General features: G+C 37.4%; 1 protein-coding gene and 1 long non-coding RNA gene across 15 annotated transcripts in view; one reads left to right on the forward strand and one right to left on the reverse strand.

The window, feature by feature from the left end:
• The window catches only part of ERC1 (ELKS/RAB6-interacting/CAST family member 1), a 308,495-nt gene that overhangs the window by 281,159 nt on the left and 14,905 nt on the right, over nucleotides 1–12,431 (forward strand). For all 14 annotated transcript variants that reach the window (XR_014578009.1, XR_014578010.1, XR_014578011.1 and 11 more), the window contains one exon: nucleotides 8,247–8,435. Coding sequence is in view for 10 of the 14 variants with exons in the window: in XM_083819803.1 (XP_083675929.1) it covers nucleotides 8,247–8,435 (189 nt within the window). In the remaining 4 variants the exon portion in view is untranslated. The remainder of the gene's footprint in view (nucleotides 1–8,246; nucleotides 8,436–12,431) is intronic.
• LOC310892291 overlaps nucleotides 1–12,431 on the reverse strand; it is a 55,547-nt gene that overhangs the window by 35,248 nt on the left and 7,868 nt on the right. Inside the window, exon 2 of the long non-coding RNA XR_014578014.1 lies at nucleotides 6,282–6,888. This is a non-coding gene — a long non-coding RNA (uncharacterized lncRNA). The remainder of the gene's footprint in view (nucleotides 1–6,281; nucleotides 6,889–12,431) is intronic.

A 12,431-nucleotide genomic window follows, 5' to 3' on the forward strand; every position in this document is an offset into this window, starting at 1 on the left:
TATATGATTAATGTTCTGTCATCCCAGTTTGGAAACCATTCCTTTCCACCTTCTCTCTTATTCTGTTCCTGTACTGGCATGCAATCTTTTAGCCAGTAAATAGAGTATTGTTAGACTGGGATGGGCCAGGCTGAGAAGAATGCTATCCTTAAAAAGGCATTAAGTTCTGCTCCCAGTCCTTTCCCTGTTTCTGGGAACAGTTCTTTTGCTATCTTGGTTTTTTTAGCTATACTATTTTGCTGTCTTAATAACTATTTTATATTGGAAGAATATATTCTCTGTCCAAGAATGTTTTATCTACCAGCACAAAAGAACTGATCTTGATACACTGTTAGTCTTCTTTCTGATCCCAGAAAGATAAGACTAAGATTTCCAGATGGAATTTTGTAATCTGCAGTTCTGGGATGAATTAAGCACTCACAACAGAGGTGTAACTGGATTGTATCACTGTCTTCCTATTATTCTTACAGATCAAAGAAGAACACAAATAGATACTTATATTCTAAAACATTCAAAACAGATGGCTGGTTTCTTTTTGTAGTGATTTGAGCTTTTCAGCAAAACAATTGCAAAGAGGCTATCATTCATATCTACTAAATCAGATTATTCCAGGTCTGTGTCTTATTTTCTTTTCTGATTTACAGCTCAATATGTTCTTCTACTCACAGCTTGTTCTTTGTAGCAAGTAAGAATTCTATACTCAAACATTTTTATTTGTTTCTGGCCACTTCCAGGAGAGCGTTGTCATTTACAGACTTTTTTGATAGTCTGTACTATCTCCCAATTACTTAGTCATTTAGATTTCTTATAGCCTTCATCCACATGCCAGTGTGCAACCATGGAGGAAGCTTCTGCGCACTGTGAGTATGTTGTTGGTAGCATAAAGAGAGTGAAGTTGAGTTCTGGCACTCATAGACAGGACAGAGACAGAAGTGGAGTAGCTGAAGCCAGCCGGGGTGTGCCAATGCTTTTTAGTTGTAAGTTAGGAGAAAAGAAATGGGGGAGGATGAACAGCATTAGAGTAGAGAAAGAATCAAGCCCAAACCTGCTTTCCAATTTATTAACTATGAAAACAAGCTTGAGAGAAATATGAGTAAAATAAAAACTGATAAGGGCATGTAGCCAATCTAGACGCTGTATTTTCCTGGCTGGTGAAGTTTGTAATTACTGACAGAGATGCCAGGTTCCAACTCATAGTAGTCTCACCACAGGCAATCCAACTACATCTGTTAGTTTAATACAACTTATAGAGAAGAATTTATATAGATATTTATGTGTGTGTATTTATATTTATTAATAGAAATTTGCATTTGAATGGAGAGCAAAGAATTCCACAAAGAAATCCTGACGACAGACAAACCAGGCAGACTGTGGCTTCGTGTGGCTTTGCTTTGAAAGTGTCATGTAGCAGGTAGAGAGCTGAAACAACTGAATGAAGACTCAGTGTTAGAGAAGGACGAGACGAAGATTCATATCACCCGTGAACAGGGAGGTTATAGTTCATCTGAACAGGAAGAGCACTGATTGTGTTCTCTGGTAGACTACTTAAGAAATGCCTTCTGTTTTCCATTAACAAAGTATCAGACAGCAGGGAGACGAAAGAATGCAGTCCCTGATACATAAGCATTCACATGGACAGATTCTCCCAGTATATATGATAAAATTTTCGGCTTTCAAACAAAAGCATTGTAGCTGCTGTTTCCTTTTATCTCTTGTAATAGGAAGAAGCAATAGACAAGCTACAGCTTAGCAAGGAATGTATGTGCTTTCTTGTTCACTCTTATTAAAAGAACGAGTGCTAGAAAATTTTAACAGATTAAAAATATAAGCAGATTGTTGTTACTTATTCTCAAGTTACAATATTCTTGTGATGAAGGAATCTGAATAAAATGTATTCTGTGAAATCAAAACTTTCACTTCCTTAATTGCATCTTCAGAAGTTTGATCAAGAGGATGCTTTTTTAAGTCCACAGTGTCATTGTACAAGCTGTGAGCACTTTGCTTGTTGAACCATTTTCATTTGCTACAGGAATACTTTTTTTTTCTTGATGATATCCTAATTTTCAGTATCCCAAGTTTGACTACCCAGTTTCACAGCTTTCTGTAATTGATTTTATTATTGAAAATTTTAACCTGATAACTATCACAACTTATAGGAATGACATTCTCAAATTAAGTGGATATTGACGTATTAAAAAGCAGTGGAAGATGTTAGATTCTCTGTAGACCTTACTCTACTTTGTTCCACCTGTTTTTAGGAGAGTTAAGTTGATGAGTTGATAGATTCCCAAGAGATTTTGAAAACAAAAGAAAACTTAGACAAATAAATACAACATTTGAGTTTGCATGTTCTGATCTCATCTTGCAATTAAGTCACAAATTTCCCTCCTTTGACTCAACTAGGAAAGAGACATACAGACTGTTACAGAAGAAAGAGATGCCATGTGTGCATAGTGCAATTAGTTATATTTAGTAGGTGAGGATTTCGGTGAATGCTCTTGCTTTTGAAAGCAAGGGACTGATGAAACAGGTAAAATTCAAGCTGGAGTCGCCGTATGTAGAGAAACCCTTCAGCTCTGCTGAAGTACCCCATTGCTGAACTTTAGTATTTCCCAATGTGCCAATTATAAGCTTCACACAGTCCTGCCAGTGTATTTCAGTTCTGATCTGTAGTAGTCCCTGCTATTCCGCACATGGTTCCCCACAAAATTTTGCTCCATGGCCCATGTAAGCAAAAGTTGCCAGTGTCATGAAAAAGTACTTCTGGATTTGTTATGTAGAAAAATATTTTTGAACTATTTTTTCAGTGCTTTAGGAATCCTACCAACCCACTGCAATTATTTGATTCACCTACATTATGGCAAAAAGATTTTACTTAAATGAGAGAACTTACCAAAAAACTACTTTCCCTGTTTTGTGCTTTTTCTATTCTTCTGGTCTGGATTTTTCCCAAGATGAAGAGGGTGAACTCTGGAAATCATTAATCCATGGGATTTGTTCATGGTGTATAAAAATTTCAAAAAGAATTTGCTTTATAAAAATGACTTCCTAATTGATTCTGTCAGAAATGAACTGAGTAAGACAGCTCTGTCAAAATAGCCAGAATCTCTTTCACCTCCTCACGCATGTTGTTTTGTTTTGTTTTATGAGGAGAAAATGATGAAGGTTAGATTTAAATCCATTTTTGTCTCTAAAACAAATCTAAAGAAAACTGAGCCTGTCCTTGAGCCTTTGTATTGTGGTCTCTTGAAGAAACCAAGTATCTCTGTACAGCAGTGAACTGAGCTGAACTGAACTGAGGTCAGGCAGAGTCTTTTTGAGAACTTTCTTCTGTTTCCATTTAAAATAACGAAGGGAAGACATCAGTGATAAATTGTTCTGAATTTGGGAAAGCTTTGCACTTTCTGAGCCAAATTCATGCCTCATAAAACTCCACTGCATTCAATGGTTGCACGATGATCATAGTTGAACCCTTGCATTTGTTGCCAAACAAATACAAATGGTTTGAGCAGGGAAAAGGCATAATTCAATTTGCCATGCAAATTCTTCCAGACTGTATCATTCTGTTTCTTAGTTTATTTCCATATCTCACAATACAAGAAATTTTGCTATATTGGCAAAATTTTCTTTTATGATGATATCTGTAACAAAACCCAGATACAGGAGACTTTTTTTGTTTAGGCGTCTGAGGGCCCACTATGATCTGTTCCATCTTTTTTTGGATTTTTCAGGTCCTCCTTGGAATAATTTCTTTTTAACAAATCAAGTCCCTATTTACTGAGACTTCAAGCCCATCTTCTGTGTAATGGTAGTTTGGGAAGTAAGTTTTGTTGGGCAGCATCTGTAAGCAACAAAGTCTGAAAACTGGAGCTGAAAATAATTTGCTGTGCTTGCATGATAAATGTGCTAAATAAGAGATAAAGGGCTACCTGATTTAACTTGATTCTTTTTGAAGCCTATTTACTATATCCAGTCTGAAGTTTTGAAGGTGTCATCATTGTCATTGGTTTTGTGCCTTTGCAGAATCTACAAAGTACAGTCAAGGTCCACAGACCAGGCTAGCAAGCTAGAGCATTTCTCAAACCAGTTAATTCCTTGGAAACTTCCTGATTCCTTCTGTGCACACTTCTTTCAAACACTTTTGCAAATCTAGTTATATTTTGACCTCACTTTATTTACTTTGACCCTGAGATTATTTATCTGTTCCATTTTGTTTTCTTCATTTTCTTCTTGATATAGCTGTTCCTCAGAGATTCTCTCAAATATTTATGGGTAAGTGGAGAAAAGTTTACTGAATTATTTGGTTGCAAAATGAAGACCACATATCTGCATTACTCTGCCTTGTTGCATTCTGTAGTGAATACAAATGCATGCAACGTTACGTTGCAAGCAGCATAGGTAAGCTAATGACAGCAGTCATGCCAATGCCAAATGTATGCATAGCACTCTGTATTAGCACTGCTGTGTCAAGATGTTACTTTCTTCTTTTTTGTTTGCACAGAGGATTCAGAGGTATGTTTCTGTAAGAAAAAAGATTACGGCTGTTGATCCATATGCATGATTCTGAGGGGTAAGGAGGTTCTGTAAGCAACTAACTTTTTCTAGATCAACTGATGCAAATGGAAAAACAGACTGGACACATAAAAGACTTCCTTCCACTCCAAATGGGGAGCTGCAGATTTATTGCAAAGTAGAAATTTAAAACATATTCTCTGAAATTAACTAACTAAAGTTAATTAGTTAGTTCTGGCAAAGAAAAGTAGTTGCTTCCTTTGGAGAAGAAGGGAATTCTAGCAGGGAGAAAGGTGACTGGGTCATTAGTCCTTTTGCCTGGAGAACCAGTAATTTAAAGCTGGTGGTTGTGGTGACTGAGTCCTATTACATATTGATTAAAACCATACTTTACTCGGCAGACAATTATGGATAGTCAATATCGCATTTGTCTCAGTTCGACACTGCTGCACTTATACCACCCATTCACTGGCTTTCTTTCTCATATAACTACCTACGTGTTTTTGCATATTTACATTAGACACTGTTCAGACAAACTTTTAGACACAACAGTCTCTGTATCTAAGGTGTATTCATCTTTCACAATAAACGTGACTAAACATTTAGATAAGCCTTTCCAGCCAGATTCAGTTACAAGTACCTTTTCTTATCTATGCAGCGCATGTATGAATTTAAATGCAGGCTTTTATCATAAAATCTTTTAAATACAGTTGCTTATATTTAAGCTGACCGTTGTACAGCAACAGCAGAACTACAGTTGAAGAAGCAGCATTAATTTTATTCTAAAGCATATTTTTGTCATGATGGCTTTCAGAGCTACAAATAGACTCCCATTTGTCATGCTCACAGGTTTTTTTTGTGTGTGTGAAATCTCAGAAAAGACAGAGCATGTTGTTACCAAGTTGGATTTGTTTTGAAACACCTTCCCAAATGTCTGTATCTGTTGGTAGAAGAGATGCTTTGGTTTTGTATCAGAGATTTGTTAGACATTTTGTGTCTCCACTTCAGCATTGTAGTGACTTCTTTTATTACTGAAATGAACTTTCACGCATAGCTAGCTATTTACAGTATTCAGAACTAGGTGGTACATTAAGCAGACTTCATTCCATGCTTTGATGAGGATGGTCCAAATGTATCAGTGCGACTAATGAAGATTGGCTGCTTTAAAAGAGATTCCCGGGCTTGGTCCGTCTACCCATTGTTTTCTTAGAAAGCTCTACAGCTCTGAGCTGAACATGGGAGCATGATGTGGTTTATGCATCCAGTACTGCCCTGCCTTTCCACTTAGCAAGTGCTCTTACACCCTCTTGAGATAAGGCAGTGGCAGCTCTGCTGCGTGGGAAGCACGGTGCCTTTTGCTAAGTGTCTAATTCGAAGTAGATATGGCAGGAACGCAAATAGAAGGGCATTTCCTACTTGACTGGCAGGGTTTAATGGATCCCAAGTGAGAGAAATGATTGCTCTGTGAACAGCTTTGGGAGCGCTGCTAGTTAAGAACTTTCACACGCCTCATTTGGCCTATTTCCAGAAAGGGAGGAACGTGCTGCTCAAGGTAAGGGGGAAGGGTACAGAAAGAACATCCCTGAGCAATCAAATTCAACTCTTACATTAAAGTCTTCCATCACAACTTGCCAGATAGCTCTGCTTTCTCTTTATCACAAAGAACAGTCAGGAAGGTTGGCAAGTCCAGGTCTTTACAGAGTGAAATTTGCACATCTGATGGATATTTGATAGAATGTGTTACCTGAAAGAGAATATAAGGCACCTACTGTGTTGATTGGTCAGCTTTATTAGACATTGATGACTTATTTTCCACATTTTAATGAAACGGTATTTTTTCAGGGTGTGATCTTCCATCATTCTCCCCACTGTGAAGAAACTGAATAGTAAGGAAAGACATCAGTTAAATTAGAAATGTCACAGGGTTTTTTTTACACCTGTATAGGCAGTGCGCTTTCAGATCATAATCCACGTGATCCACATTATAAGAAACTGGGACAGGTAGTGTAAATTCACCAAGCAACCAAAGCTGATGGGTGCAATTGGTTAAAGACCATTGTACTTGGTGATGGAAGTGAAGTGTGACTGTGCTGATGTTACTAAAATATCCCTTCCTACTGCCCAATACAAGAGAGCAGTATTCTACCCTGCTGCAGTTTGCAGTCTTGATACACCAAACCATATTTTTATACATGTACATATCTGTAAACAGCTGTCGCCCCAAGGCCACACACAGTGGTAAGGTTTATAACAAGGCACGTGAGCTTACTCTCTCTGCAGGTTTCTTGTCTGTCCCTTCAGCCTGGCTGCCGTTGGCTGGTCTTCGCTGCCGCCACCCTGATGTTGTGATGTTGGCTGTCGAGCGCAGCTGGCTCTCTGTGGGACAAGGAGTTTGACATTAGTTAGCTGCTTAGCCACCGCTCTCAGATCCTCTCACTCTACAGAAATTAATCCATGTAGAACAGTGTTAGGAACAAAATAAGTGAGCCCTGACAGGCTTATTAAAAGGGCTCAAAGCCAGGGTCTTTGTTGAAAGTGGTGCCAGCACCCTGTTTCTGTTGACTCAGAGATTATCTCGCTCCTTATTCATTAGCTGGGTCAGAGGTGTCCTACTGAAAAGATATCCCCAGCCTGTTAGCAGAGAGCAGGTGCAGCCCCTGCCTGGGAACACGAAGACAAGTTGCCAGCACTGTAGCAAGGCTTTCCAGCTCTCGTAGCTGGTGCGCATCAGTGCTCTTAGCTTCAACACCTCATTTTACGGAGTGGAGGCACAGTGCCTGGTTCTTCTTTAATTTTTGATCAGCTGCAAACCTTAGAGCCAAAGCTTTGTATACTGCACTTTGGAATATATGCCCATGAATACATAGAACAATATGAAACAGTTTGGGTGGGGACATAGTGAGGGTTTATATGTAATATAAACCATATATGTATTTATCCACTTGAACTCTATTTTTTGGTAAAGCAAATGAAAAATGGCTCTTCTGATAATTTTTGTGGGAACTGGATGACTCCAGGGTTTGCAATGAGCAACTAAGTTTAGATTCAGATTAGGTAATGTATAATGAAATAAAATAGTACTCATTAGAGTTCTTTGATTTTATTTTTTTAGTCTGTTGTATAGAATCTGGCTTGCAATAGTAATTGAAAGTCATCACCTTTTCAAAACTAATAGAAGACTTTCTGGTTAAGATACATCTCTCTGGTTTCTACCGTAGAGAGATGTTCATCTTAGAAACCAGCAACTTGACATCATTGGAAATGTCACTCTTTGGAACATGTTTAATGTATACTTATCTAACAGTGAAATGGTTGTTTGTAAAATGAGGTAGAATCTAAATTGCACTTGCTTTTGTTGTTGACAGGTACCTTTTATCCAAAAAAATATATTTTTTTTAAAGAAGGGAGTTGAAATAGCTGACTGAGTGCTGCTGGATAATCAATAGACTTAATCCATTTAACTCATACTGTTTTGTTTTTCAACCCATATCATCATTATTTCATATATCAGTAAGATGGCTGTCATCTGTCTCTGCTCCTGATGTCCTTCATTTCTTTCTGCCTCAATGCTGGATGGTTATGGGACTATATGATAGGAATACTGTGGGGAGGGAGAGTGTTCAGATTTCTTTCAGTATAAAGCTGAACAAGTATGTAACCTTGTCCTTGATCTTTTCCTTCATCATTGCTTGTGTCTCAGACAGTTCTTGACCACTTCTGTTCTCTTATTTCAGACAATTCAGCCCCTCTTAGAACTCGATCAGAATCGCAGCAAGTTGAAGTTATACATTGGACATCTGACAGCCCTCTGCCATGACCGTGACCCCCTGATTCTGCGTGGACTCACCCCACCTGCTTCCTACCACCTGGATGATGACCGGACAGCTTGGGAGAAAGAGCTGCAGAAGATGACCCAGGAGCAGGTGAGTTTGTGGTCTGAAGATCTGAACAAAAGCCTGAAATGTTGATGTAGGTCCTAGTGATGCACCACACCAAAATGTGAAACCATTCCTTAAGTCATGAAAACAGGTAGCAAAGACCCAGTGTTTAGTTGGAGGAAGGAGTCAATGCCTTTTGAAATTATTGCCTTTATTATTTATTGTGGAATTTTATTTACTTTTTTTCCCTGTTTGAGGACATATATTTATACACAAGGGAAATCTAACCCACTAACACAAGATACCACTTTTGCCATGTTTTACCTGTTAACAGATTTTAGCTGTACTTTATAACTTAACATAGTCATGGGGATCTTAAATCTTTTTAAAGGACATTAATCATTTATATTTTAATTGGCACCTTTTTATGAGTCACACGCTTTACGTAAATATAAGCAATGTTGCCATCTGCAATAGTATGTTCTATCAATACTTTTTTTTTCTATTTTTTTTGTATTACCACTTTGCTTAGATACCTGAATTGAGGTTTGGACTCATTGTGCTAAGTGCAACAAACCCATGCACATGTGAGCACACACACACATACACACAGAGTGATTTCAGAAATCCAACACTGTATTTCCAGGAGTTTTGGAATACAGAACTGAAAGGGTTTAATAACAGCTCGTCTGATGAAGTCTTTACAGAGACTGTCAATCTAGCTATAATTCAGCTGCAGAAATAATCTCCCTTTCTCCCAACTCTAGTGATGTCTTGCCTTCCTTAATCCCTTCACTGGCAGTTTTTATCTCTTGTTTTCATACTATAATCCATCATTCTCCACAACCCTTTTTTCTCATTCCTTCCTATTTCAACACTTTAATTTTTAATTTTATTCCTATATTGCAAACACATTAGTTAAATGAATATAAGAAGTTTGTACCAGAAATAAATGTGACTAATTTTGTCCTTTTGACCCTGACTTTGAATTATAATGCCAGTTCTTTTACTAAATTATTCACTTCTGTGTATACGTATGTATATATATATATGTACACACCACACCCAGTATGTAGATGAAATAGTGGCCAATGTAATTAAAAGGGGATTTGCAGGTCAGTGAACACTATCTTGAGTCCAACCTGAACACTTCAGCTCTGGTTTTCTTCTTCTGTGATGTTTAAGCATGTTTCCTTCAATTCAAGGCTGAATTTTTATTCAAAAGTTTGAGACAGCAGCTCGGAAATTAAATTACAGGAAGCCAACAGGAGCACATCTAACAATTCGGAAAGAGCAGACCTCTAGAGATAAATATGCCTGTAACAGGACCTAGATGGTACAAGACAGTTGGTCTCTGTCTTTCTACCTGTCTTCATACATTTCCTTGATTCAACATGTGCTGTGTGCCTCATTCAATATCTACATTTGTCTCTGTAGGCTTGGCACATTCCTTTTTCCAGCAGAGCCTGCTATCCCCTATGCACCAAGTCAGCATTTTTTTGTCTCTGGGATTCTGTACTCGCTGATCCAGGATTAAAAGGTTTTCAGTATAATGCATGCCATCCTCATATATTAAAGAGGTACAGCTTCTACATTATAGATCAAAACATGAGGCACATGATTTTGAATCACCATGTCTTTCAGATTGAGATGAATCAATGAATGTAAAACCGGTATGGGAGGCCATCTCTGACAACAAAAATAAAGGGTGTATGTGGGCAAAGTTTGGACACACCTGAAATTGGCTAGTCTATTATCTGTTACAGTCTTTGAATATAAGACCTATGTGACTAGGTGATGTCTTCTATTAGGTCTGTTAGGAATTAGACTCAATGACCCTTGTGGGTCCCTTCCAACTTGGGACATTCTACGATTCTATAATCAAGAGGCATAGGTGAAGAAAATGGAAAAGGCTTTCTTTGGCAAGTCCTTCTGAATAAACAGTCTACCCAAAACAGCATCTGTTTTTTTCCAGTTCTGTGTACTGGTCTAATAAAAGGTTATTTGAACTTTGCTAGTCTACTAGCAACATTTATGGGTTACCCAGTGAAGAAAGCATTCAAATGTAAATTGTGAGAAAAGAAATGATCCAAGTTGTCCCTTAGATTTTTTTGTCCTCTCCCATTATTGCCTTAATTCTGCATTACTATCCCCTCAGTTGTTTAAAGTTACTATTCCATTTGTGATTGCCATGCATCATTAATATTTGCTAAAATAAAATATAGCAGTCTCTTCTGCTTTCCCAAGCTCACTTAAATTGCATTTAACAAGCCTCAGTTGGAAAATACAATCTAATGATATATTTCAATTTACAAAACACATTTTTCATTTATGTCTGTGGAGCTTTTCTGTTTCTAACTGCAGAATTTCCTTTGTGTTTAAAGTATTCCCATGGGAGGGAGGGGTCAGTTTTCCAGATTTGCAGAAGCCCAGGACAGAATACCCATTTTGCATCTTTGGAATTTTAATGAGTTTTGTAAATTACTTCAAATCCAGTGCATTAAATTCTCTCCTGTCCCTTCTAATATGATCTTCTGTAGATAATGCTTCACAAGCTTCAGTGGGAAAAAATTAATCCTCTTGAATGTTAAGAAGTGTTACCATGGTTAGGGAGGATACATTTAACTGAAAACCAATGACACTTAAGAGTGATGCCAATGTATCCACTTCTCACCAATTAGATTATATAGTTTCCTTTTTTTCTTTTTTAACAAATAGTTGAAAATTCATTTTCATGCTGTTGCTTTTAGAGATGTGATTTCCCACTCCAGCAACTATTATTGGTGAAGGTTGGTCCTGCTGTGTTTCAACAGTCAATACTCTTTAGATTGATGAGTTTCGTAGTCAATACTCTAGATTTTTCATACCTGCTGGGAAGACCTGGGTACAAATAGTAGGCATTTTCTGTGGCTTCTTTTGGTAGGTAAAACCAGTGTATGAAGTAGATGGAAGCTTTTCACTCTTCTAGCACATATGCAGTGACCCACGGAAACTAACGTACAAGTCATTGTTGGAAGAGCATCTGCCAGCATCAACACCGTAGTTCAAAGGGGATTATGTTGCCACATAAATAATTTTGTGGATTCTCAAAGTTTGATTGATAATTGGTACCTTTCATGTATAATAGTTTCTATATGATACCATTGAGTTCAACTGTATTTCTTAGTGACTTCAATTGATTTTAATCAAAATCTGGGACCAGAATGCTATATAATTGTTTGAATTAACTTTGTTGGCATTTTTTCAAAGACATTTTCTAAAGCTGCATTACTGTAGTAAAATTTTGGTGCACTTTTAATGAAGTCCTGAAGGCAGTATTTTATGAGTATATGGTATCTCAAAAACTAATCTAAACTGGGTGTACGACACTAAGTTGTGGGCAGTAGGGAATCTACGGTGCTTCGAACCATGTCGTTAAGTCATTCATGTGGTGGAAAACATTACTCTGAGTCAGTTCTGACCCAACATACCCAAACATTTTAGCCAGCACTGTTGCTGGAACTGTCCTCCTTCGACTAGTTCATGTCCTGTTCAACTTTTCTTATTAAAAAATTGGAGTTACCAGAAGGAAGGATGAATGTTCCAAATCTTGACACTGAGAAATAAAAATTCCATTCATTCATTATAAATAATTGCATTATCCTAGCAATTTCGATTAAATATAATATTTTCTTTCACTTTGCCCTAAACATATCATTATGTTAATATTCTTGGACTCTGTAGAACTTCGGCTACGTTTCGTATTTCAGATGGTTGCCTTGAAGTGAGGGATTTTGTTCCTATATGAAAGGAAATGACATTAAGAACATAATGATATGTTCCACATTTTTATTTATAGTTCAGTTTTTGTTTTTTTTCTTATCTTTACAAAAGGGAAGGATGGAAAAGAAACAGGAACTTGCTGAAAACCATCATTTAAATATGTTGTTGGTGCTGTGCTGCACTGTGGCTGGAAGGCAGCAGTGTGAGAAATTAAAAAGACAACCTAATACAGCAATCAGATAGACAACAGTATTTATTCCGTCAGTAGCTTAACCAGTA

The sequence above is a fragment of the Anser anser genome (genome assembly GCF_964211835.1).
Source record: "Anser anser genome assembly, chromosome: 1".
Classification (NCBI taxonomy): Eukaryota; Metazoa; Chordata; class Aves; order Anseriformes; family Anatidae; genus Anser; species Anser anser.